We start from the raw sequence: 25025 nt of genomic DNA, 5'->3' as shown, positions 1-25025 counted from the left end.
GCTTTTGGCCAGTTTCCCAGCCAGCATTAACCAAACACCCCAAATCTCACCCCAAATCCTCAAGAAGCACCGAGTGAGGTGTGTACAGGGCATTTCCCCAGCAGGGAGATTGATGGCTCACTGCAGCCCCAGGTGGGTTTTGTCCCCACCCCAGCACAGGCCTGACAAATTGGGCCTTCTAATCACTGAAAGAGAAGAATCCAACTGTTTGAAATTGTTCTAATTGTTCGAAAAAGAAAGCAGCAGATTTCTTTTATGCTTCTTAAATTGTTTCCTTTAATAGGAAGTGCTGCTTTACTCTACCTTGTGCTTCAGAAACAAACGTTTGCCTTTCCAAAAATATACAGTGTACACATACTCTGTAGCTATAGATACAAACATTTACAAAGAAACAAGCAGGCTGGAGTGGAATAGCTTGGAAAAAAAATCACACAAGGCCTTCCCCTCTGGCCCTCCCTCAGCCAGAGCAGCCGGGCTCACCCTGCTGCAAACAGCTCCGGGCTGCTGCAGAACACCGTTGAGGAACACCAAAGAAGCTTCCACACGCTGCAGAGGTTTGGAGTCGATGTTTCCCGTTGCCATGCCCTGGTTTTGTCCCGGGATCTGCATCCCACGCCCAGCCCCACCGCGGCCCGAGGGCGCGGGCGGAGCTCAGCTTCGCTCCGAAGAGGAAAAGGCGCTTCCCGGGCCTTTGGGTTTTGTCTCTGGGGCTTCCTGGCACTCAGGGAAGCCGGGGCACAGCTGGGCTAGCGGATGGGCCGGTAGGGGAAGCTCATGCCCGGGATGAAGGTCTGCACGGGGTGCGCGGGCAGCGCGGGGTAGCCCAGCGGAGGCGTGTGGATGTGCGGGTAGAAGCCCGGCGGCAGCGCCCCGTGCGCCGGCTGCTGCACCGGGCCTGAAATCACCAGCTGGAGCAGGCTGCGGGAAGAAATTCACACAGGAGGGAGGTGATTAGAGCAGCTTTTGTCGTGGCTCTAAGGACAAGTCACGTCCAACTCACAGCGCTGCTGAGAGCCAGGAGAACAGTGACACAATTCTGTTCTTTACAGCTTCAGGAGAATTTTTTCCTCCCTCCCCCCTGCCCCTTTTTAAAGCCCTGCTCTTTTTGCAAAAAGGCAAGAAGCAATTGCCAAGGCAAGAGCTTAGAGTCAGGTAAAACCAGTGGGGAATTAGAGATGGGACAATTTAAGGGCAAGTTCCTTGCTGGAATTTCATTTCCCTGTCCTGTGGTTTTGTTCTAACACACACTGGGAAAGATCACCCACAGGTGGGAGCAGTGAAGCCCCTTTCTGTCAGGAATCCAGGGAAGAAGCAGCCAGCACTGTCTCACCCTCATCCTCATGCTAAAGTGCACACGAACAAAGGCCAAATTCCACAAGGACAAATTTTTAGAGGAAATTTTGTCTCAGCAGCCCTCGAGTGTCTTGGAACATGCATCAAAGCAAACACAGCTGCAAAAAGTCTCTTACTTGTTATGTGGTAGCCTGGAGCACACAGTCCTCAAGTCATCTGAAAGAAGACACAACATTAAAAATAAGAATAAAACAGAAATTAGAGTGGTTTTCTCTCTGCTGTCCTTTCCAGGAAGGTCAGATTACTGAATAATAATTAATTTTACCGATTAATTACTGATTACTGAATCTCTCAGTAATCTGTCATCACCATGAGTCAACAGGAAATCCAGAATCCCTCTCAGGCCCAAAACCTTCATAGGAGAGAAAATGTTTCTCCATTTCACCAGCTCTCCCCACCAGCCCCTTTATTGTTATTTATGTTTGACATTTAAGACAGAGAAGCCTTAGGATGGATTTTGCAATACCAATACATCAACAAGAAGTAACTGAGACACAGGAAGGACAAGGTGTGACTCTGCCCAGTACCTGGTTTGTATCGGTTTTGGGTTTTTTAACCACTGCTACTGTAAAGTATGGGTTGGGGTTTTCTTGCTGGAGTCTATCAACTAGAAATTGCACATTTTTTACCATCTCCAAACTTCTGCTAAAGCAGAATACTAGAACCAAGGAATCTAACAACATATCCCCTTGATAAAGCTTAAGAACAAGCTCCTGCCTTTGTAGACACACACAACCCCAAAACACTGAAATATCTGGTATTTCAGCAGCCCCTTACACTGAATTACCTTCCACAGAAAGAGCAAGTGCTCAGAATGTTCCAGCTAAGAACAAACACAGCAGAAATCAGCCCTCAGATCAAAAACCTCTGATTTCTCTTTGTTCTTATAACACTCCGAGTTACTTTATAAAAAGATGATGAAGAACATTGAAAATTGACCAGCAGCACTGGTCCAGCCAGGTCAAAAGCATCAGATCCCTGCTTAGGCAGAGACAGCTGTGGTCTGCACTTAATGCCCCAGCTGTTGGAGAGCTTCAAGCCCTCTGGTATAACCTAAAATTGTCTGGTTTTAAGAGAATGTCACAAGAAAAGAGTGTGTGTGGCTGACCCTGCCCTGTGTTGGGCCACTTCCCTTTTATCTCTCTGCATGTCTTTTGGGAAGAAGTGGCTTTGGAGACAGGAAAGCCAGACAAAAGCCACATTAGCAGCCCTTTTTTACTGAGTTTAGCTGAATTTGGACACCCTGTAATGGGGTCTCATTATAGGTGAGCTGAAGTCCCAGAAGTTTCAGTTGAAGAGGTATTATTTGCTTTTCAAATTCTTTGTCTAGCACACCCACCCAGGGGTTTATGTGCTTCATGGCCTCTCCTCAGCTGGCAAACCGAGAGAACTTAAACTGAAGAAAATCAAACAGTGCTTTTTAAATAGCTACAGGCAATTCTGAGGGGAACAAAGTGTCCCCATGTCAGACACCCAGATACAACCCCTGGTGCACAGTGCAGGGCTGTGGATCAGTCCCCACTCTGCAAAGCAATGCCTGACCCACCCACAGCAGTGATCTCTCCTTTCTTACTCTCCATCCAGCTATTTTTTCTGAACTATTTTGTGCACTATCACTTTCTAACAGGGGGAAACTACTGCATATGCTGTGAACACCTTGATCTTTACTTTCCCTCACCCCAAAACTGCCTCTTACAACTTCTGGAGGAGAAGAATCCCCTGCCAGGTCTCTGCCAGCCCCACAGACAACTCACCTCTGGTGCACAGGAGAGCTCCTGATGCCATGGCCACTTGCAAAGCCTGAGCCAGCCTGTCCAGAGCAAGTTCAATCTCTTTGGATGCATTGAGAGGATTGAGTTCATCAGACAGTCTGTTAATGTCCTCCACCAGAGGAACCACGTGGTCAAAGGGTACCAGCCCCAGGCGCCCATAAAGGTTTTTCTCTGTCAAATGCCCCTGGAGCATCATAAGAACCTGCAGGACACTCAGATGCAGCTTGGAGTACAGCTGGTGGCAATCCCTGTCTTCTCCTGAAGCAGAGTCCTTGGCAATTTTGTTGGGAGCGTGTCCATTGGAGAGAGAGGCTTTCTTCTTCCTCTTGTAGGCCAGGGGAGCCTTGACGCACCAGCGGATGAGGCCGGTGAGCGGGGTGAGCTCCAGGAAGCCGATGGGCAGGCTGGCTGCGATGGGAGTGTTCAGGAAGGTGATGAGGATCAAGCGAGGGTCCTCAAAGATCCACGAGACAATCAGCTCCAGCAGGTCCGAGGGAGGGATGAGGTCATCTGCAGACAGGAGAGTTAATGCTGGGTAAGCTGAGCCTTTATTACTTTATTTATTACTTTAGTTCAGGTTCTAATTAGTCTCACACACACCCATGCTACAGTGTCCCAATTACAATTTCTGAACCTCCCCAGTTCTGCTGTTTTTCCCAAGACACCAAAGATAATTTGTTCCAGGACACAACCATGTTCCTGTAACCTTCCCCAGCTATTCCAAAGACACCACCAAACACTGATAGGTTATCCCCTTCCCCAGCAAAGATTCTCTTGTCATTTTCTTCTCTGCCACCCATCATCTGCTCATTTTTTCCCTAATTTAAGTCTCCATTTATCCCTTGCCACAGGAAGTACAATGGGCAAGGGAAATAGGAAAAGCTTGTTGGCTGAAGAGAAGGAAGTGCCAATAACTTAACTAATTTCTTTTAATACTTACTTACCTAAACAAACGTGTCTTGTGGAAAAACACAATGCAACAACACAATTACATGACATATAAAGGATTATAAGATGATGTAAAGCTTCAGGTGAGAAGTGAAAGATGGTCATGAATTTGACTACAGACAAAAGAAACCCTGACACAATGTCCTCTCACAGGGGGATGTTGGATTGGAAGAGCAAGCTCCCTTTTCTTGTGTCACCAAAAACATCTCAAATAAACTAAGGAATTAAAAAATTACTTCCTATGACTCAAGTTATTTCCTTTCTGACATGTCTTTCTGCAATGATGATGGGATATAAAATATGCTCTGAGCTCTACCAAATACTTTATAAAAACAACATAAAGACTAAGCCTGAACCTTTCTTTTACTCTCAGTAATGCCAAGCTGTTTATCTGGAGAAGAGTGTGCAAAGCATTTCCTTTATCAATAACAGCACTTGCTTTTCTGGATTAGAGGTGGTGTTGGTACTTAGTGTATGGCTGTTCTCTGGTCTACCATGAGCTTTCTGTGGCTGACTAGAGCTAAATCAATCTTGTTTTAGACACCTACAAGTGTCTGAGCAACAAGCTGAGGCAGGCTGTACCACTGGGAGGTCACACACACAGCTAAAGAGTGCACTGGAGTTATGTAGATTGTGTTTCTCACCACTGCTCCACAGAAATCCTGCTCCAGCCTGCCAACATTCAGAACTTGTTTCTCCCCTTTTTGGAAGGGATCAGACTGACAGGCAACCCTGAGTCTCTCTCAGGGCTGACTGAGCTCAGACAGATCAACTTTCACTCCCAGAGCTGCTCAGTCAACAAGGTCCCATGTCCTTTGCCCTCTGTGGGGGACAACGCCCTTTGTGTCAGATGTTCCTGGCTGCTTCTCCAGCAAAGACTCTCCCTTGTTTCCCAGAGAGGCTGTGGATCCCAAATCCCTGGAAGTGTCCAAGGCCAGGCTGGACAGGGCTTGGAGCAGCCTGGTCTAGTGGAAGGTGTTCCTGCCCATGGCAGGGGGTGGAACAAGCTGAGCTTTAAGGTCCATTCCAACCCAAACCAGGCTGGAATTCTAAGTCTGTCACAGAGTGGTTATTTTTATTCTCAACCCAATGTCAGATGAGGCAACAGACACACCCCTGAGCTTCCTCTGGCAATAATTACATGGTAACACCTCTTTAGGATTCGACCAGTTACATCTCTTGCAACAGTTAATTCCTGTTGCATTTCACCGCACCTCTCACTCGAAAAGATGCACTGTTACCTGAAGAGAGGTCGTAGAGAGCTGTGACTGATGTGATGAACTGGCAGCAGAAGCGAGGGCTGGCCGTGAAGATCTGCTTCAGGGTCTGGATGGAGCCTGGCACCAGGTTGCAGTAGTCATCGACCAGGGCTCGGGCCAGCCTCACACAGAACACAGCTGGGGTCCTCTGCAGGGACAGCACACAGGGGACACCAGATCACACCTGCCACAAGCTGCTTCAAGGGCTGGGTCCCCACCTTCCCCACGAGGCACTGTGCTGCTGTGGTTGCTCTCCCTCAGCACATCAAACACCCACTCTCACAGAAATAAAACCATTGTCTTGCAATGTCAAAATAGATGGTGCTATCTGTGGCTTAAAACTGAAACCTTTTCGATCAATATTTTACTTAGAGATTTATTTTTTTTATTACTTCAGCAACACTTCTTCCCTGTGAGGGCAGTGAGGCCTGGCACAAGTTGCCCAGAGAAGCTGTGGCCTCTCCAGCCTGGTCTGGAAGTGTTCAAGACCACACTGGACAGGGCTTGGAACAACCTGGGACAATGGAAGGTGTCCCTGCAGGGGGTGGAATGGGATGAGCTTTAAGGTCCCTTCCATCACAAACCATTCTGTAGTTCAACTGGTCCAGTCCCAGAGCAACTGGTTCAGCTGCCATGCCTGATATTTTTGATGTGGAAAATACTCTGTGGAATCCTCACATCACTTAAAAGCTGCCATCTGAAATAAAAATACACCTTGCCCCTGAGTCAGCTGTGACTCCTGCACATCCCACAAGGGCAGCAGGAACAAAGGTGCACTTCCCAAAGCCCACAGTGGGGAATCTCAGTGGGAAAGGAGAAGACAGAGGAGATCTCCAACCTACTGCATTCACAGAAGATAGACACAAGTATTTTGTGCCCAAATTTCAAACAGGGGTTTGCCTCTTCCACACCCAAACCTGCACATCAGGAAGGGTTTATTTCCCAAACTCCAGAGTCAGCTTCTTCAGGCAATGTGAAGCCTGAAAAAAAACTGCCAAGGTTTGCTCCCTGCTTTGGTCAAACCCTCTACTGAGCCCTTTCAATATGCAGGGTTTGGTGGGGGGGAGAATTATTAAAACTTTCACTGACAGTAAAAAAAAACACCCAAATATTTTTTCTTCCATTGCACCACATGAATGGATTGGCAAAGCTCTCCCTGATGCCAGAGCACAGACATGGGGGCAGCTGAAACTGCCAGGGAGGAGCAGCTGACTGTGCCCAGCTGTGCCCCAGCTCACTGTGCCCACCCTGGAGCACGCCCTGACCCCTTCCCCCAGGCACCCCTGCCCGCACAGGAGCTGTACCTGCAGCCAGAAGGCAGCACACTCCAGCACAGGAACCCTGCAGACAGCCACTGCCATGGAGACCAGCTTCCCCAGCAGAGCCATCCTGCTGTCATCTGCTTTGTTCCCCTGGGGGCTGAAGAGAGATGAAAAGATGACCTGCCGGACTGAATCCTTGGTCTGCTCTTGGAAATAATTGCACATGATCTCAAGGAGCTGAAGTTCCTGAAGTGGGGTCAGTCTCTGAAAGAAAACAAAAGCAAAGCTGTAAAATACACTGAGCCTCTTGAAGGACCACAAACCAAGAGAAAAGACAGGAACAGTAAAGGCTGAGAGCCTCCCTTTGGGCTGAGGGACCCAATCTTTATGCACAGCACACACATTCAAGCTTCCTGAACCACCAGTGCATTTATGTGGTGACACTGAAAAGCTCCAGGTTTCATCTGAACACCTGGATACCCAAAGCTGGTGCTTGCTGCACCTGCAAGTGCTGCCCACCAAGTGAGAGATGAGACTGACATTGCTGGGGGGGAATATTTCCTCCCTCTGCTAATACCAGCACTGAGGACACTGCAGGGCAGCTGGGGGGCAGAGCTGGCCTCGGCAGCACTGAAGGCTGCAGGGCCACGTATCCCAACACTCACCAGCAGCTGTGGCTCCTCACTGCTCATCTCTGAGCCCCAGCTCCATCCCAAACCCACCCAAAAACCCCGGCAGGGCCCAGCTGCAGCACTCAGGGGCTGCGGGCAGTCCCCAGGGCCTCCACCACAGCTCCTCGGGGCACGGAATCCTGGGCAACCCATCAGGGACTGGCCAGCAGCCCCCTCCCTGCCAAAAACCCTCAGTCACCAGCACCCCAGGGACCCCGCGCTGTCGTCTGGGGGACTCAGCCCCCAGCAGCAGAGCCTCAGGGACCCAGCCCTGCCCATCTCAGCCCCCAGCAGCAGCCCGCGCCGGAGGGGGCCCGTGCGGTTCTGAGGCCTCACGCTCCAGCAGGGATCCCGTCCCGAGCTCCGGGGCCTGCCCTCCATCCGCACCGCCGGGGCTGTGTCCCCCGCGCCTCCCGGGCCCGTCCCGCGTGTCCGTGCCGCACCTTGGGCGGCGCTCCGCGCTCCTTGGGGACCTGGAACAGGAACTCCTCGAGCAGATCTGTGGGGCCCTTGTCCACGAGCGGCAGCGGCGAGTTCTGCAGCTGGCTGCTGAAGTAGATGTCCAGGTGGTAGAGCACCTCCTTGGCGGCGCTCAGCGCGTCCCGCCGCAGCAGCGAGTGCCGAATGTCGCTCATGGCTCCCGTCCCGGCCCCGCTCGGCGCGGCCTCTCCTCGGCGGCGCGGACGGGCGGCCGCTACGGCGGCCCGGCCAGGTCAAAAACCGTCACGCGCTGCCGCCGCCCGCAGCTCCCCCTGGCGGGCCCAACCGCGGGGGTAACGGGGGCTCGGCCGTGAGGGAACCGGGCCCGGAGATGGGCGGGGGGCACCCGGACATGGGGGCAGCTGGCTCTGGGGGACTCAGGCGGTGCCAGCCCTGGGAGGAGTCTGGCCCTGAGGGGGGTCTTGGCCCTGGAGGGATCTCGGCCCCGGGGGCTGGTGCTGGGGTTGAGTCAAGGGGTCTCAGCATGGAGGGCTCTGGGCGTGAGGGGATATCGGCCCTGGGGCTGCTCCTTGGGCTACTCCGGCTCTTGGCTTGGGAGAGAACTGGCCCTGGGCGGGTCTTGGCGCTGGGGCTTAGCCCTGGGGGGAGTGTTGGCCCTGAGGGTGGTCCAGCCCTGGGGTGTTGGCATGAAAGGGCTCTGATCTTTGTGGGGTCTTGGCCCAGAAGTGGTGTTAAGCCCTGGGACTCTACTTTGAGGGGGTCTTAGCCTGGGTGAGACAGGATCTGGGGGACCATGGCTCAGGAGGGTCTTGGTCCTGGGTCTGACCCCTGGAGGGGTTCCTGGCCTGAAGCGGGATTGACCATGGAGGGTTTGGCTGGGGAAACCTGGCCCTGGGTCCAGCCTGGGGAGCCTGGTGGGGGCATCTAGGTCCAGCCCTGATCCCACTGTGGGGAGCCCCCCTTCCCTGGAGGGTGCCTGGCTCCAGGGGAGAGGCTGGCCGGGCCCCCCAGCCCACAGGATCACTGCACACTGCAGGGGCTCTCCTGGGAAACACAGCAGCTGCCTTTGGAGGCAGGGACATCAGCCAAGGCCGCTGGGACAGCGCTGTGTGAGCTGGAGGAGTGGCTGGGGTGGAGGGCTGCCACCCCCCAGCACTGCATGGCCCTCCCAGGGACAGGACCTGAGGCAGGTGACAGCCTGGGGAGGGTCTGGGGATGGGCACCATGGCAGGGATTTGTCATTCTTTTGGGACTTTCGGCTTCACACCCAAAGACCACACTGGGATGGCTCCTGCTGGCTCCAGAACACACTCACAGCTTGTTGGAAATGTGGGGTGCTGGATGGGAAGGATTCGTGTTGGTGAAATAAACACTTTTTAAGAGAATTTGTATCTGGTGATGAGTGAGAGTTGCCCATGCCATGTATTGGGAAGCTGCTGATCCCCACAAGAGATCTCTGACATTCATTCCACCTTGCAGAGCTCTTGTTGTCATTTTAATCCCTTCTCGGCCTTACCTGTGGTGGGAGGCATTGGCAGAGGTTGAAAGAGTTCTTTTTTCACTGAGCAGACCTTTGCTTCCGTGAAAAATGCCATATGGAGCCTGCGGCCTCACATGATCCTTGGCTGGGCAACCACCTGGCAAGGAGAGAGTGTCCCTCTCCATAAATGCAGGTGCAGATCCTTCCCCTCCCAGAGTCCTTGGACAACACCAAAGGTAGGTCCTGCTCTCTCTTCTCTTCCTGCACCCCCAGGAGCTTCCCTTGACAGTGTCACCTCCTCCAGCTCAATCCTACCACAATGCTCTGCTGGGCCAAACCCGGGTGCAGCTTGGGATGAATATGCTCCTTGTAGGCGCCTCTGCCTGGGAGGTTCAGAGGCTGCTGTGCTCTCCAGGATTGGAGAGCACTTATGAGGCTTTGGACAATTTTTGGCATGTCCAAATCATGGCATTGCCAAATGGCTGCGTTATCAGCTGAAGGGACTGTGGTGTTAGAGGGAAGAGTTTGGAGCAGGAGTGCGAGTGGGAAAAGTGAGGATGTAACTAGAGCAGCTGCCCCAGAAGGAAAAGCGAGCCTGAGGCCAGCAAATCCTTCCTCAGGCTCAGATTTGGTGTGCCAAAAGCTGGAGCATTTGCCTGTCCTCTCAGGCCGTTTCTCAGGCTCTGGGTGAGTTCAGGTGCTCAGGAACCCAGGCTTGGGCAGGGCTCAGGGCTCAGATCCCACACGCTGGTGAAATATTACCCCAAGGCAGCCGAGTGCCACGGGAAATACTTCCCAAACGCCTTCCCCGTGGGTGGGAGCTGCAGCACTGCCTTTGCAGAGGGTCCTGAGGGAGCCAGCTGGGTGAGGATGGGGCAGGGGCACTGCTGGGGAACGGGGGGCAGGGGAGGGGCAGGTTACCCCAGGTGAGGATGCTGCAGGCAGTGAGGAAGGTGGGGAGGGGTGTCAGGGAGGATCTGTTCCTTGCTCTGTCCCAGCATAGCTGATGTCTTTTGTCTGGCACTGATCCAGAGAAAGGTGGGAGAGGCACAAGCCAAGGGATTTTGGGGTCCCTGGCCACTGCTACCAGACCCAGGCCACAAGAGGTGTCCAGGCTGAGCTCTTCCTCATGGAGAATGAGGAAGTGACTGCTCTGTGTCACTGTGAAAAGGCATTTACTTGCTGGCCAGGGAATTTTCCACTCCAGCCTTGTGAGTGACCTTGCCTCCTTCCAGGAGGGACAGGTAGGATGAGGCCCCATGCAACAGAGGTGTACAATCCCTGCATCCTGATGGTCCCTTTAGAAAACAGGTGCCTCCCAGTGAAACCAGTATGGCCAGTGGGAATACCCTGGTCATCCCTGTTGTCTGCCCCAAATCCCTCTCCCAGCCAGGAGGGCTGAGCCCCTTCTGCACCTCTGCACAGGATGGCAGCCTCGAGGCTGGTGCTGTCGCTGCTGGTCGCAGCTCTCCTGCTGCACGTGGCCACCACGCTGAAGATTGGTGCCTTCAACATCAAAGCGTTTGGGGACACCAAGTTGTCCAACCAGACCGTGGCAAATATCATCGTCTCTGTGAGTAGCGGGGGAGGAGCAGGCCTGGACATGCTCTGCTCTTGGGGATGCAGCCAGCTTGGGCAGTGGGACACCTGCTTCATCCATTCATCCATCCATCCAACCATCCATCCATCCATCCATCCATCCATCCATCCATCCATCCATCCATCCATCCCCCTGGCCTTCATCTACCTTCACCTGCTCTTCCCCCATCACCATCTTCCATCTCAGGCCATCTCCACCCTTGCTGGTCCCCAGTCAAGGCTGGGTGGATTTGATGCTGCCCAGGTTCCTCCCTTGGAGCAGCTGCTGGACAGGGGGGTGGTGGACAGACAGGGCCCTTCCAAGCCAGAGCACACCAACACAGGGGCCCCCTCCCTGGCCCTGAGGTCCCTGTTGCCCTTCCATTGCCAACCTGGGAGCCTTTGCAGGCCAGAACAGGCAACCACAGGGGCCCCCCAGAGCAGCTCCTGGCCAGGGGAGAGCACCTCTGAGCTTGTCCCCCCAGATCCTGTCGGAGTACGACATCGTTCTGGTGCAGGAGGTCCGGGATGCCGACCTGAGTGCTGTGAATGACCTCATGGACCAGCTCAACAGGTGACCCCAAGGGCTTGGTGTGGGAGTGACTGCAAAGGGATTCTGGGGGGGTGATTCCAGCCACACCAGGGCACTTCTGGCTCAGCTGGAGAGAGCCTGGTGGATGCTGGGAAGCACCAGGAGCCTCCTCTCACCCTCTCCACAACTTGCTCCCAGTGCTGGGGAGCACCCATACGACTTTTTGGTCAGCGTCCCCCTGGGTCGGGGCACCTACAAGGAGCAGTACCTCTTCATCTACAGGTAAGGGATGCTGCCAGATGTCACCTGCTGCCCTCCCCAGCAGCCCCCAAAGGAGATGGGTATCTTTGGGGGCCCTGGCTGTGGCAGGAGCAGTGCTGGGGGCTGCCCTGCTCTCCTCCCTCAGGTCAGACATGGTCTCCGTGCTGGGAAGCTACTACTACGATGATGGCTGCGAACCCTGTGGGACTGACACCTTCAGCAGGGAGCCCTTCATTGTGAAGTTCTCCTCACCCACCACACGTGAGTAGAGCCAACCTTGGGGGATGCCCAGACCTGGCACAGGGTCCCCTCCACGCAGGGCTGAGCCCAGAGCTGTGCCTGCCAAGCATAGGGGGGTTGCAAGCCTCCACCAGGGTCCCACCCATGGGTGCCCAGGGGTCCTATGTCCCTGCTCAGCATGGCCAGTAACCCCTGTTGTTTCCCACCATGTGCCATCTCTTACCTCCCATCACCTGTCATCTCCCACCATGAGTTCTCTCCAGTTATGTGCCATTTCACCTCTCCAGCTGCTTCCCATTGTGTCCTACATACCATTACGTGCTACGTCCCATCTTGTGCCATATACCACTACCTACTTCCTCTGGCTGGGTGCCATCTCCCATCATGTACCATCTCCTATCACCTATCATCCCCCATCCCTTATATCTCCCATCATGTCCCATTTCCCAATTTGTTCCACTGCCTACCCCCTGCCATCACCTGCATCTCCTGAGAATCTCCTCAGGGCACACACACTATCCCATCTCCTGCCCAAAACCATATTGGCTTGCAAATGCTAATGGGAAACAAGCAGCAAACCCCAAACAATGCACAAAGGCATGCAGCTCCCCACTGGAATTTCTAGTCTGAGGGGCAGGCACAGCACCAAAATCAACACACCCTTTCCCTTCAACTGCTTTTCCTGGCCAGTAGCTGTGGCTTGGCCTGGGGTGGTTTCCTGGGGTTCCTATTCCCTGTTCAGGGGTTGCACTAAGCCAGGGGCTGATGGTCAGCTGTCCTGCAGAGGTGCAGGAGTTCGTGTTGGTGCCTCTGCATTCGGAGCCCAGCCACGCAGCACAGGAGATCGACGCGCTCTACGATGTCTACTCCGATGTCATCAACAAGTGGGGGACCAACGTAAGCAGCATTGGGGAGCTTGGCTCTTCCCCAGGGCAGCCAGGTGGGCAGGTGGGATGAACATGTCCCTGATGAACAGGAGGCCTCTTGTACCCATCAGAGCAGGTGCCAGCCCAGCAGTCTTCAGGCAGGGAGCTGCTGGATGGCCCTCCTGCCATTACTGGGGGCTTCTCCCTGCACACTGGGTCACCTCAGGGGGGTTTGTAGATCAAGAAATCTCCCTTAAGATTTTAGGGAGACCTTGCTGCCCTGTAAGGTGAGTGGGCAGGGACTCAGTGCTCTGCCCTGCAGGACATGATCTTCCTGGGTGATTTCAACGCTGACTGCTCCTACGTGACCAGCTCCCAGTGGCCGTCCATCCGCCTGCGCTCCCTCTGCGCCTGCGAGTGGCTCATCCCCGACAGCGCCGACACCACCGTGGCCGACACCGACTGCGCCTATGACCGGTGGGTGCCGTGGCCAGGGCTGGCACAGAGGGGCTGGCATGGGGAGGACTGGTGGGCACTAACACCCCTGTGATGCCTCGGCAGCATCATCGCTTGTGGCACTGCCCTGCGCCAAGACATTGAACCTGGCTCTGCCACCATCAACAACTTCCAGAAGAAATTCCACCTCCAGATGAAGGATGTGAGTGAGGGGCGGGTGGGGCATGAGCCCACCAGCATTGAGATCTGTCTCACCATAGCTCCTAGGAGCGTGGGAGGGCTCCCTCTTCCCAAAGGTGCACCTAAGGGTAGCCTGACCCCAGCTGTTGTACAGAATCAACCCTTCAGATTGAGCATTTTGGGGTACAGTCTAAATTTTGGGGGTTGGAGTGGAGCGTTGGGGTCCTAGCCAGCCATGAAAGTGGCAGTGGGCCCAGATGAGCTCAGGGTTTATGAGTTGACTGTGGTCAGGGTGACTCTGCTCTCCCCCATACGCAGGCTTTGGCTGTCAGCGACCATTTCCCAGTGGAGGTGACCCTGAAAGCCCGCTGAGCCTGTCCCCACACCAGTGGCTGCCAGGACACCTCAGCACACACCTGCATCCCTTGTGGGAGCCCACGCGCCACTGGTGCCAGCCAAGCTGCCCGCTGTCTCTGCAAGGAGTCCTTGAGCTCTTGTGGAAGTGTTTTGCTTTCTGCTTCCATTAAAAATGAGCCTTTTCTGCCTCTGCAGCTCTGGAAGGGAGGTCCCTTCAGTATCCCCAGCAGCTCCTGGTGCCCCAGCCCCTCAGCCCCCTGACAGAGAGACAGGGAGGTCTCAGGGCTCCTGCCATCAAGACACCTGCACCCATGGGGTGGTGAGCGCTGCTTCCCTCTCAGCTGATGATGGCAAAAGCCAGGACTCTGGAACAGGGCTGGGGCCTCCAGCCTTTCCAGGGTGCAGGATGCTCTTCCGCCAGCTCACAGGGCCACGTCCTGACAGAGCCTGCCTGGCTGTGGGGCTCTCCCTCACACACACGCTGACAGGGCACTGACAGGGTGCAGGGAGGACGTGAGTCAGCTCCCAGGGGGCTTGGTGCTTCCCAGGGGGTTTCAGTGCCGCCACAGCACCGAGGGACACGGGACTCATCCCGAGACTGGGTGTGGGGATACAAAACCTGGATGTGCACATGAGAGCCTGGCAAGTCCTGGCAAGAGCAGCTGCCAGAGCCAGCTCCGTTGTCATCCTGGGGTGATGCCATGGGCCATGGTGATGCCATGGACTGGCATGGGGAATGCCAGCCCTCCTGGGACTACTTTGGGTCACAAGTGGGGCTGTTCTGGGTGACACTGGGGCTGCTGCAGGGGTTCGCAGCCATCCCCTCTTGCCATGGCTGGTGGTGCTCACCTGCCTGACCCACACACTGGCCATTTCCTTCTCTTCCCTCTAATTACTCTGTCTGAATCACCCAATTAAGGCCAGTGCCCTTCACCTCCTGCCTGGCCACTGTGCCCATTCTGTGGTCTAGCTGCCACCTCAGATGGCAGCCCCCCAAGCTCCACATACCATCCAGTCCCACAGGGATGCCCCAGCATTCCCAAGTCTCCCTGTCCGTCCTTTGCTGTGTCAGCGCAGGGATGGCTGGGCTTGCCCCACCCTGTTGCCCTGTGGGATTTTTGGTTTCCCAATGTGGGAAGGAGCTCAAAGTTATGTCAAAACCTCCAGGGGGTGTCCGACTCATCCTGCTTTGCCGGCACCTCGGCTGGGAATAAAGCCGCCCGTCCTGCTGCCGGCAGGGCAGAGGTGCTGCGCGCTCAGTGAGGTAAGGACGGGTCCAGGCTTGGTGCCTTCAACTGCAAACAGGTGGGACTGGGATGAACTGGGAAAAGTTGGGATGAGGAGTCGCTCCTTACTCCAGCAGTGGGGGCTGTGGTGAAGTTCAAGGATGTGGAACAGCCTGGGGTGCCTGGAATGCTGGCGGTGGTGGATGGGGCTGGTGACAGCGAAGACATCCTGGTGGGGGAGTGGAGCTGGGCGATCCCTGGAGCTGGAAGAGGCAGACTCAGAGCAGTGAGACAGGATTTATCTTCTTCTGGGAGTGGTGAGCTGGCAGACTGCCCACACCAGCTCTGCAGCCTGCTCTGGGCAATGCCCACCATGACACACCGTCACACACCAGGACTTTGGAAGGATCTGCATGTTTTTTTCCTCTACCCCAAACTCAAAATAGTGTTCCGAGTTCATCTCCCACCTCTGCAACCCTGTGCCCCAGCATCAATCCTGGAAGAATGGGGACTGTGACACTGGAATTGTCCCTGCTGGCTGTGGCTCTCCTGTGCCCAGCCACTGCCATGCTGCGCATCGGTGCCTTCAACATCCAGGCCTTCGGTGACACCAAGATGTCCAACAAGGAAGTGGCAGAGATCATCACCAACGTGAGTACAGCCAGTGCACCCTGGGGGTGGGCTGTGTGCTGGGACAGACCCCAACAGGGCTCCTGTGTCAGAGACATGGGGATGTGGCTGAGGATGGGACAGCATCACAGTGCTGGGGATTGCCTGGATGGATGAAGGCTTGCTGGGGTGTCAGGCACAACCTACAGTCCCTCTGAGCCCCGCTGGGGACATCTGCTCTGGCCCCAAGGGACATGCAAGTCCCCATGGTATTGAAGTTGGAGCCATGTCCCTGGCTGGGAGGCTGGGAGATGGGTGGGAGACTCACCCTGAGCTGTCCCCCTCGGCCTCGCAGGTCCTGCGCCGCTACGATGTGGTGCTGGTGCAGGAGGTGCGCGACTCCGACCTCAGCGCCGTCACCGAGCTCATGGAGCAGCTCAACAGGTACAAGAGGGGCTGGGACTGGGATGGCAGCACCAGCAGGGAAAGCCAGGCTGCCTGAGCAGTAAGAGGCAAAAAAAGAGTTATCCATCAACACAGAGTTTATTTTCGGAAAAGAAGAAAATAGGACATTAGGAGAAATGTGCTGGGGCAAGGAGGAGGCGCTGAAAACAACACTGGCAGTAACCCAGTGAAGGGAATGGGGATACAGGTGATACAAATCCCTTCTGAAAGCTGTAAGCTCACCAGAGCATGCAGGATGGAAAGGAACTACAGCTCTGGCAAGCTCTGTCTCCAAAATTCAACAGGACAGGGCAGAAGGAAGAGAGGGGGAGGAAGGGACAGGTAGACCTTGCACCCCCAGGACCTGGGGTCCCCTGTGAGCGGCCAGGGGATCCCAGGATGGGCACAGCAGTGGATCATGCTTTGAAGGGGGTGGTTCTGGCACCTTATGAGGAAAAGGGGCTGCTGAGGTGGGCTAAAACTGGCCACAGCAGGGTGGCAGCCCCTCCACCAGCTAGGTGCTGACCCAGTTTTGGGAGAGGGCACGGCTCGGGACCATGCGGAAGCTGCTGCTGCCATGTCTAAAGGCAGCTTGTGTGCCTGAGCAGGAGTGCCCAGCCCATGTCCTCACCCCTTCCGTGTCCCCTCCAGCATGGCCACAAAGCAGCCAGGGCAGGGAGGGTGACGCTGGGTGCTGCAGAGCCCCAGGCTGCTCACTGACCTAATTTAGCTCTGCTGCAAATGAAGGTGAGGAATGTCCCTGCAGAGAAAGGGTGGCAGGAGCCGCCCCACGTCATGCTGTGCCCAAGGAGCCACCTAGGGGAGAGGCACTGGGGGCTTCAGAGCTGCTATACATCATGTCACCCCACAACCAGGACACAGTGAACCATGGGGACTCTAGAACAGGACCAGCTGGTGCAAACCCTGGGGCCACCCAGCTCCTGGACATGCCAAAGCCAACCCAGGATGGTCCCAGCCACATCATTGTTCTGCCTTTGTGTCTCTGCAGCGCATCCACATCCCAATATGACTATGAGATCAGTGGCCCCCTGGGACGGGAGAACTACAAGGAGATGTACCTGTTTATCTACAGGTAACGGGGCTGGCAGTGCTGCTGCCTGTGCCATGGCATTGCAGGGCCACCAGCACCATGGAGGGGACAAAGGGGCTGTACCAAGTCCCAGGGTCACCATCCTTTTGTTTCCACAGGACAGATGTTGTGTCTGTGGTGGACACCTACCAATATGAGGACCCCCAGGATGTCTTCAGCCGGGAGCCATTCATCCTGAGGGTCTCAGCACCCAGCACGAGTAAGTGGGGGAACCAGTGGCGATTGGTTGTGGCATAGGGTGGCCGTGGGGCTGACATCCCTCTCCCCTGGCAGAGGTGAAGGAGTTTGTGCTGGTGCCCCTGCACTCGGCCCCACATGATGCTGTCGCTGAGATTGATGCGCTCTACGACGTCTACCTGGCCATCATTGACAAGTGGGGGACTGATGTGAGTGTCACCAGCACTGGGGGGACACAGAGGTTGGGCACTGAGCCCCAGGGTCTGTTTGACCCACACTGGGACCCTGCTTTGAGGCGAGCGCAGCTGGTGCAGGAGTGGTGGGGTGAGAACCCTGTTCCTGCCCTGTGACAGGGTGGTCCTTGCCACTGCCATGGGTGGGCTGGTGGCAGGAACAGCCCACCACCCACATCTCCCATCTCCTCTGCAGAATATGATGTTCCTGGGGGACTTCAATGCCGACTGTTCCTACGTCCAGCCAAGTGACTGGCCGTCCATCCGCCTGCGCACCAGCGACATCTTCAAGTGGCTGATCCCCGACAGCGCCGACACCACCGTGGGCAAGTCAGACTGCGCCTATGACAGGTCAGCACTGCCACCACGGCACCACTGTCCCCTTCCCTGGCACCCCGGCGGCCCCCTGCCTGCCCTGCGCTACCAGCAGAGGCAGGAGTGGCACCCACCATGCATCCACATCTCCCCTGCAGGATCGTGGTGTGTGGCAACAAGCTGAAGAGAGGCATCCTCTCCAACTCAGCTGGTATCTACAATTTCCAGCGCGCTTTCCAGCTGGACCAGGACGAGGTGAGCCAGGATCACACATTTGGGGCTCTAGCAGGCACCAAAGCTGAGCTGGCCCAAGCTGCAGAGCTGTCCGTGTCTCTTTGAGGGGCTCAAGGTAACAAGGGACCCAAAGGTGGAAACAGGACAAGGGATTTGGGGTCACTGCCTGTCCCCATTGGGAAGAGAAGAGATGCACAGGGCTTTTTACTGTCTTCCATGGGCAGGACTCAAGCCCAAGCCAACCTTCAACAACCCATCACTGGCACAGAGCCCCCAGATGAGACATGGGGGCTTGGAGGGCAGGGGGCACCCTGCCAGTGCCCACCCAAGCCACACCTGGGCACCTCTCCATGAGAGCTTTGTGTGTCGAGTGTCTTGGGGCTGAGGACAGTGTGCCCCCTCCAGCAAGCAGAAGGTTCTGGCAGGGCAAGTGACTGCCCTGCGAGCCCCAGCAGCAGAGTGAGGGGTGAGTGGCTCACTGAACATCTCCCACCTCTTGCCTTCCTCCAGGCCCTGGCAGTCAGTGACCACTACCCAGTCGAGGTGAAGCTGGCAGCCTGAGCTCCTCCTGCAGCCACAGACCAGGATCCAGCTCCAGCTCCCACCAGCAATCCCCATGAAGTTGTTCCACTCAGCCCCATCCGCAAGTCATGTGCATGGGCTGCCCCAGATCCCGGTCTGGAGAAGGATGGCAGCTGGCTGTGCCCAGACCCCCCAGCCCACCATGAACCAGAGCCTGGGGACAGGCCACCAGCCAGGACACTGTGACCACAGACAAGCCATGGAACAAAGCACCCATCTCCTACCTCATTGAAGATTTATTGACAAACCTCATTTCACGATTAACTGTTGGACAGGAGGGAGGACATCCAAGGACCACCAGGCTCAGACCACAGTGTGTTGAGACCCTGTCCCTGTCCATTCCTCGGGGGGCTGGGTGGGCTCTCCCTGCCCTTAGGGAAGGCAGCAGTGGTGTCAGGCACTCTACAGGCACAAAGCGAAGAGGCAGCTGGGCGGCTGTGGGAGCAGGTGCATGTCACCAACTGCTGGCACTGCAGGTGGCTTCGCTGTGAGACCAACAGCTACTGCAGCGTTTCAGAGGGTGACTCGACCTCCCAGGGACCAGCTGGATCCTTAGCTCTTCCTCTTCTTCAGCATCTCCATGTACATGCGAAGGGACTTCTGGATGGACTCTTTTGAGACAAAGCTGACGAAGTTCTTGATGTCTTCCTCCCGGTGAGCTACCAGGCGGTCCAACACCGCCTTCCTCATCATGGTCTTGGTGAGCTGGCGGGCATGGTCTGCAGAGAGGACAGCAAGGATGAGGAACACGCCCTGTTCTCACCCCTGACCAGCTCTCAATGCCACCAAATGCAGGTCTAATGGGATAGTTCCCACAGCAAAGTGCTCTTGAAAGCAGCAGGGAAAGGGGTAAGAGAAACCCATCAGCTGGGAGCTGAACTGGATAAATTCTCATACAATAAATTATAGTTGTACTGCTCAGTGGGGAAATGACTGATCTACTGGCAAAGACGACAAAAAGTTGTGTACTTCATTCTTTCTGTACCCTCCAGAGCCCAATGTCCACCTCCAATACATACCAGCAATCAAACAACATTCCGTATTTGAAACTGCTATGGCTCTAAGCTGAACCAATTCCTTCAATCCCTGCAAGACAGTCTGCTCCTGCCAACCATGCTGTACAAAAGCCAGCAACACTTCCCTCGAGCTCATCCCTGAGCCTGTGCCATTCCACATGGATATGTGGACGCTGCTGGAGCAGCAGGGGCTGGTGGAGCTAGGCCTTGAGCACATATCTGCTCACACCCTCACAGAGCCAGGTGCAGTGATGTGGCAGCATATCTGCTGCACAGATGTTTTATTCACACACTTTGTGACAATGAAATGAGGACTGACCCCCTCCATCCACACACTGGGAACCCTGAATTGCTCCAGCACCCGGGTGCTGAAGCCACCTGCACCCAGACACAGCTCTGATTTAGGGAAAGGATCTGCACGGGACTTCCTGGAAGTCAGGATAGGGCACAGCTGAAATATGCTCCCCAGTTTGGAGGGTGAGGTGTCACTCCAACACCAGGACAGCAAGGAGGAGAGGCGGCATGGGGAGATCTGTGGAGAGCCCTCTCCAAGCCCAGGAGCCTTGTGCTGCAGTCACGGAGCAGCCCAAACATACGATGCCTGTGCTGTCTGCCTGTCCTCATCCACACCCCCATCACTGCCATCCAGAGTGCCAAGAGTTGATTCAGACCACGAAAGCAGCCTGGCAGCCACCCAGGAGCTCTCAGCCAGCCTGTTCACTCAGCTCCATGGCAGCTTTCCTGGGCTAACACCTCCACTGACAGACAGAGATTCGGTTTGTCTGTGGAGCTCAGACACCTCCAGACTGACTCAGCAGGGCTGGCAGGACGAGCTGAGCTGGAGCAACGTGCCCTGAACGTTAGCACAGTGTCACTGTTAGCCCAAGGCTGCTGGGACCGCTGGGCTGAGCTTTCCTACCTCCCAGCCATCCAAACCTCCCCTTTCAATGGAAAAACACAGCTCCAGGCACCAGCACTTCCCACTCAGACCAGGTCCCCTCCTCTTCTGCCAGAAGTTTACCAGGAAGGGCCAGCCACTGTGCCATGACAGCTGCAGCCTTCTCCATGAGCTTCTCCTCTGGCACCAGCTCATCCACGAGGCCCAACTTCTGGGCCTCAGGTGCAGGGTGGAGGGAGCCCAGCTGGAGGGAGCGTTCAGCAATTCGCTGTCCCACAACATTCACAAACGTGTCCTTAAACCTGCAAGAGATGGGAGGGAAAGCCATGCTCAGGGGCAGCTCACCCAGACATCAAGAGCTGACAGCACCCTGGTCCCACTCCCCACTCAGGGCTCTGAGAGCATCCTGGTCCCTCTCCTCAGGTTCAGTGCTCTGAACAGCAGCTGTGGGCTCAGTCACCATGTGAAAATGGTGTGAGAAGAGCCATTTTTGGTAGTACCCCAAGAGAGTTCCCTCTCCTCTGTAAAAAAGCTGCTCTTTTTACTTTCAGTGCCTGTGGGTACCCACTTGCTGTGACTGAAAGCTCCTTCCCAACAGTACATTTATACATTCCTAGGGCAAACAAGGGCCTGAGTGTCAGTATCTTAGTGCCCCTGTGCTTTCAGAGATCTCCATAGGATGGGATTGTGCAGGTACACAGTGTGTACCCAGAGAAAAGCCTATTCCCAGACGGAGCCTGACACATGAGATCTCCCAGCACTAGCTCTGGAGTTAATTGCAGGGCCAGAACTGAGGTCCTTGGTACGGGATGTGAGCACATTCTGCAGCCTGAAAGCTTTCCAGATTCCTGCAGGACAGGACAGAAATGAGGTGTCATCTCCTGCAGCTGCAAATACCTGACCCCTGACACACAAACCACACTGCCATGACCAGCTCAAGTGACTAATTAACCCCTTGAAGAGGAAGTCTTTCCAGAGATCTACACATGATATTAGAATTGGGAGGCACTGGCCTACCAGAAGGGAGCCACAATGCCCAGCTGGGCTTCGTTCAGGCCAATGCTGAATTTGGGGTTCTCTGCCATGATCCTGTAGTCACACGACAGGGCAACAAGGCAGCCCCCGGCCGGGCTGGACCCCTGGCAGAGAGAAGGACAGAGTGAGTCCAGGACATGGTTACAAACACCCCCCAGCCTTGCTGATCACTCCAGAGCACAGAAGACACCAGGAAGACAGAGCAGATGTCCCCCAAATTGCTAGTCACCTAATTCCAAACAGTCCTAAAGAAGATTTCTGATGTTTATCAGGGTTTTATAGAACCACAGGGGGGTTTGGGTTGGAAAGCACCTTAAAGCCCAATTCATTCCCAGCCCCCTGCTACAGGCAGGGACACCTTCCACTAGATCAGGTTGCTCAGAACTTCAGCCTGGCCTTGGACACTTCCAGGGATGGAGCAGCCACAGCTTCTCTGGGCAACATGTTCTAGGGCCTCACCCCCCTCATAAGGAAGATTTCCCTTCCATTTGTAACCATCTTTTCCACGGCTCAATGCTGCTCAGCCCTGCACAGGATGCCTGAGAGAAAACCCAAGTGCCTTCAGTGGGGGGCTGTGGACAGACACCAGCGTGAGCTGCCAGGGCAGCACCGCCCTGGAAAATGAAAACAAGATACCAAAAATGTAATGACCCATCCATGGACACAACGACTCCAGCAGCACTTCCCTGCTGGCCAAAAACCCCAGTTGGAGGAGCAAAACCTGCTGGAAATGCTGAAATGTAACCCAGCAGTGCCTCCAGCTTACACAGAGCCTGCAGCATCCCACGCTCCCATACCTTCCCACACCCCACAGAACTGACAGACAGGAGTTTTGCCTGAACACCCCAACAGATACATCCCTGGATGAATTTCAGCCTGGTTTTTCAGTTGTCCCTGCCCACACAGCCCACAGCAGCCGCAGCAGGTGGCAATGCCACCCCGAGGAAGGCGGGCCCAAAGGACCTACGTTGACTGCAGCCACTGTGACCATGTTGGAGCCGTAGAGCCGGAGCCACACCTCCTGCACGGCTCTCCAGAACTCTGTGTAGTGCTCTGTGCTCTTCCCACACATCTCGGTGATGTCCAGGCCAGAGGAGAATATTTTGGGAACAGCCTGGAATTGGGAAAAGGCAGAGGTCACTGAGAGTCCCAGGGAAGGATCCCTTAGCTCTCGGCCTGGCAGTTGGAAGAAGGCAAAGTGATGAATATGTGCTATAAATCAGGGTCTTTTGGGGTTCTGAAAATATCTTCCCCATGCTCCCACTGCCTGGATTATCCCATTACCATGGCATGCAGTGCTGGGCCTCTGCTTGCAACACAAGCAGGACAGAGTCAGGGTCCCTGTGTGAGTACATCAGCCACACAGCACAAAACCTGTCCTGTCCCATTGCCAGGCACCACCTTGTCCCCACACTACACTCCCAGCAGCTCCCTGTGGGTGAGCCAGGAGGTATCACAGGATGTGTCAGGTTGGCAGGTAAGCAGATTTAATTTTTCATGACAAAGCACAACACTTAGTTGTCGTTCTTCTGCTAGAAAAGGGCACAGAAGAAAGATCATGGCCCTTCCAAGAGGGCCCTCCCCTCTTCCCTGAGCCAATCCAAGGCCTGGGGCCCTCCCTTGCCAGTGACCCAAAGAGGAGCAAACCCTTACAGAGGTGATGATCACACCCCGGCAGGCTCGGTTGTTCTCCAGCTTCTCCAGGCTTATGGAAAACTCTGTGAGGAACTCCAGGCTGAGGCTGTTGACTGGGGGACTCTTGAACTTCATCATGGCAACACCTGTGCAGGGTACACACAGGGACATCAGACATCCCCCCACAGCAGCTCACACTGCCCTGCCCAGGGGAGCTTCACCCACCTCCCTGTTTCCCTCACCAAACTGTGTCTTCCCGCTCCCACTCAACAGCACTCCTGGCTGTTTAAAAGTTTCCAGAGCAGCAGAGCCAAGAGCAAGGTCCTGTCTTTGCCCAGATCCACCCACAAGCCAGGGTCACTCAGCGGGTGGTGGACTGGAGCACAGGCCAGGCCATGTGTGGTGGCACCCTACGTGTCCCAAAGCCCAGCCACCTTCCGGGTCACGGTGCCAGGCAGTTCCCTTCTCTCTGGGCTCAGTGGGGAAGGCCGAGCCTGCAGCCTCTGTCACAGCAAACAGCCTGTGTCCAGGGGGTCACACACCTGCTGGGAGCCTGTCAGCACCACGGGAAGGGCTCTGAGCCCGTGTCCCTGCCCACGCTGCACTACCCTACCCAAAGGCTCTCCCGGAGTGCTTAGCCCGGGTGCTGCAGCCATGCCCAGCTGGGAACAGCACGAGGACACCCAGGCACCCGAAAGCAGGACCTGGGAAGCCACAGGAAGAGGCTTGGGAGCCTTTGTTCAGTGCAGGAGCATGGGCACGTGACAGCTATTCCTGGTAGCCAGGTCACAGCAATTCCCAACAGCTCTTCCCTGATGGAGCACTGCCACTCTACCAGGTGCCCAAACCAGGGACCCCGAGAGAGGGGACAATGCACAGGCAGGGACAATGACAGCCAGGATTTGTCTGTACCACCAACCACCTGAAGTACCCACAACTGGTGAGACTTCCAAGCCCAAACACTTCTTCCTGAGCCTCCAAAGCAGCTGCAGCTCCAACACCTGGGGCTTTGGTGACTTTTCATGCCCAGAGCCACACATGCCAGGGGACAGGGGTGGAAGGGACGCTGCCTGTGCCCCACAGTGCCCGTGGGTTGAGGTGACACCGCAGAGGTGCCACCCGCCGTACCTGAGCTCTCGTCCAGCTCCACCTGGATCCTGTTGTTGCTGAAGGAACGACACGGGGCGAGCGGGAGCCCTGGGGGCTGCAGGGGGCTGGAGGGCGGCCGGGTGGCCCTGTCCCACGCCGGGAGGCGGCAGCACAGGGGCAGCACACCTGGGGGACACAGACAGGTAAGGACGGGAAGAGCAGAGCCCCCACAGCTGTGGGGTGCGCTCCCCAAAACCGCTCCGCACGGACACGGAGGGACACGGGGACACCCCAACCCACGGCAGGGGGACACGTGGAACACCCTGACGGTAAGGGAGGGGCACAGAGAGGCAGCAGGGCTCGGGGACACGCCGAGCCCGCCGCAGGGAGCGGTCGGGGCAGGGTCCGGGCGCACCTGAGCGGCCGATCCGGCGGGCGAGGGTCGCAGCCGCCATCTTGTGCCGGGCTCAAGGGTACGGGGCGGGGCCAAGGAGAGGGCGGGGCCCCGCTGCTCCGCATTGAAGCCACGCCCACCTGGGGCGCTGCTGCGCGCACGTGCTGCCCCCTCGTGGCGGCCCTGCCGCACCGCCCTGTCCGGCCGGCGCTGACCGCTCAGTGCGACCGGCCCTGTCCTGTCCTGTCTGTCCTGCCCTGTGCTCTCCTGTCCTGTCTGTCCTGCCCTGCTCTGCCCTGTGCTCTCCTGTCCTGTCTGTCCTGCCCTGCTCTGCCCTGTGCTCTCCTGTCCTGCCCTGCGCTCTCCTGTCC

The 25025-nt window shown here is 56.0% G+C and overlaps 4 protein-coding genes across 5 annotated transcripts; 2 read left to right on the top strand and 2 right to left on the bottom strand.

The window, feature by feature from the left end:
* Window positions 1-256: 256 nt before the first annotated feature.
* On the bottom strand, window positions 257-7953 carry CUNH7orf26 (chromosome unknown C7orf26 homolog). Its single transcript, XM_041462745.1, has 6 exons — window positions 7709-7953; window positions 6637-6858; window positions 5315-5480; window positions 3108-3635; window positions 1470-1509; window positions 257-918 (listed from the first exon to the last, which is right to left on the bottom strand). The coding sequence occupies exons 1-6, from the start codon at window positions 7898-7900 to the stop codon at window positions 747-749; spliced, it is 1320 nt and encodes a 439-aa protein (XP_041318679.1). The 5' UTR covers window positions 7901-7953; the 3' UTR covers window positions 257-746.
* Window positions 7954-10612: 2659 nt separating this feature from the next.
* LOC121350878 (deoxyribonuclease-1-like) lies at window positions 10613-13690 on the top strand. Its single transcript, XM_041462630.1, has 8 exons — window positions 10613-10759; window positions 11250-11338; window positions 11495-11578; window positions 11703-11818; window positions 12582-12694; window positions 12986-13140; window positions 13225-13321; window positions 13618-13690. Exons 1-8 carry the CDS (start codon window positions 10613-10615, stop codon window positions 13669-13671), a joined length of 855 nt encoding a protein of 284 aa, XP_041318564.1. The 3' UTR covers window positions 13672-13690.
* A 1696-nt stretch (window positions 13691-15386) lies between these two features.
* Window positions 15387-19184, top strand: LOC121350872 (deoxyribonuclease-1-like 2). Its single transcript, XM_041462618.1, has 8 exons — window positions 15387-15533; window positions 15847-15935; window positions 16945-17028; window positions 17145-17245; window positions 17320-17432; window positions 17653-17807; window positions 17930-18026; window positions 18516-19184. Exons 1-8 carry the CDS (start codon window positions 15387-15389, stop codon window positions 18564-18566), a joined length of 837 nt encoding a protein of 278 aa, XP_041318552.1. The 3' UTR covers window positions 18567-19184.
* Window positions 18806-24815, bottom strand: ECI1 (enoyl-CoA delta isomerase 1). Of its 2 annotated transcripts, none has more exons than XM_041462616.1 (7): window positions 24676-24815; window positions 24300-24446; window positions 23190-23317; window positions 22504-22650; window positions 21519-21640; window positions 20625-20803; window positions 18806-19306 (listed from the first exon to the last, which is right to left on the bottom strand). In XM_041462616.1, exons 1-7 carry the CDS (start codon window positions 24713-24715, stop codon window positions 19140-19142), a joined length of 930 nt encoding a protein of 309 aa, XP_041318550.1. In that variant the 5' UTR covers window positions 24716-24815; the 3' UTR covers window positions 18806-19139. The 2 variants fall into 2 exon arrangements, with proteins under 2 accessions (XP_041318550.1, XP_041318551.1); XM_041462617.1 differs by having other exon boundaries at window positions 22555-22650.
* Window positions 24816-25025: the final 210 nt, after the last annotated feature.

This window comes from Pyrgilauda ruficollis, unplaced genomic scaffold (genome assembly GCF_017590135.1).
Source record: "Pyrgilauda ruficollis isolate IOZ18807 unplaced genomic scaffold, ASM1759013v1 scaffold16, whole genome shotgun sequence".
NCBI classification, from domain to species: domain Eukaryota; kingdom Metazoa; phylum Chordata; class Aves; order Passeriformes; family Passeridae; genus Pyrgilauda; species Pyrgilauda ruficollis.
Note: the sequence above shows the minus strand (reverse complement) of the source record. Positions and strands in the feature narration are given on the sequence as shown.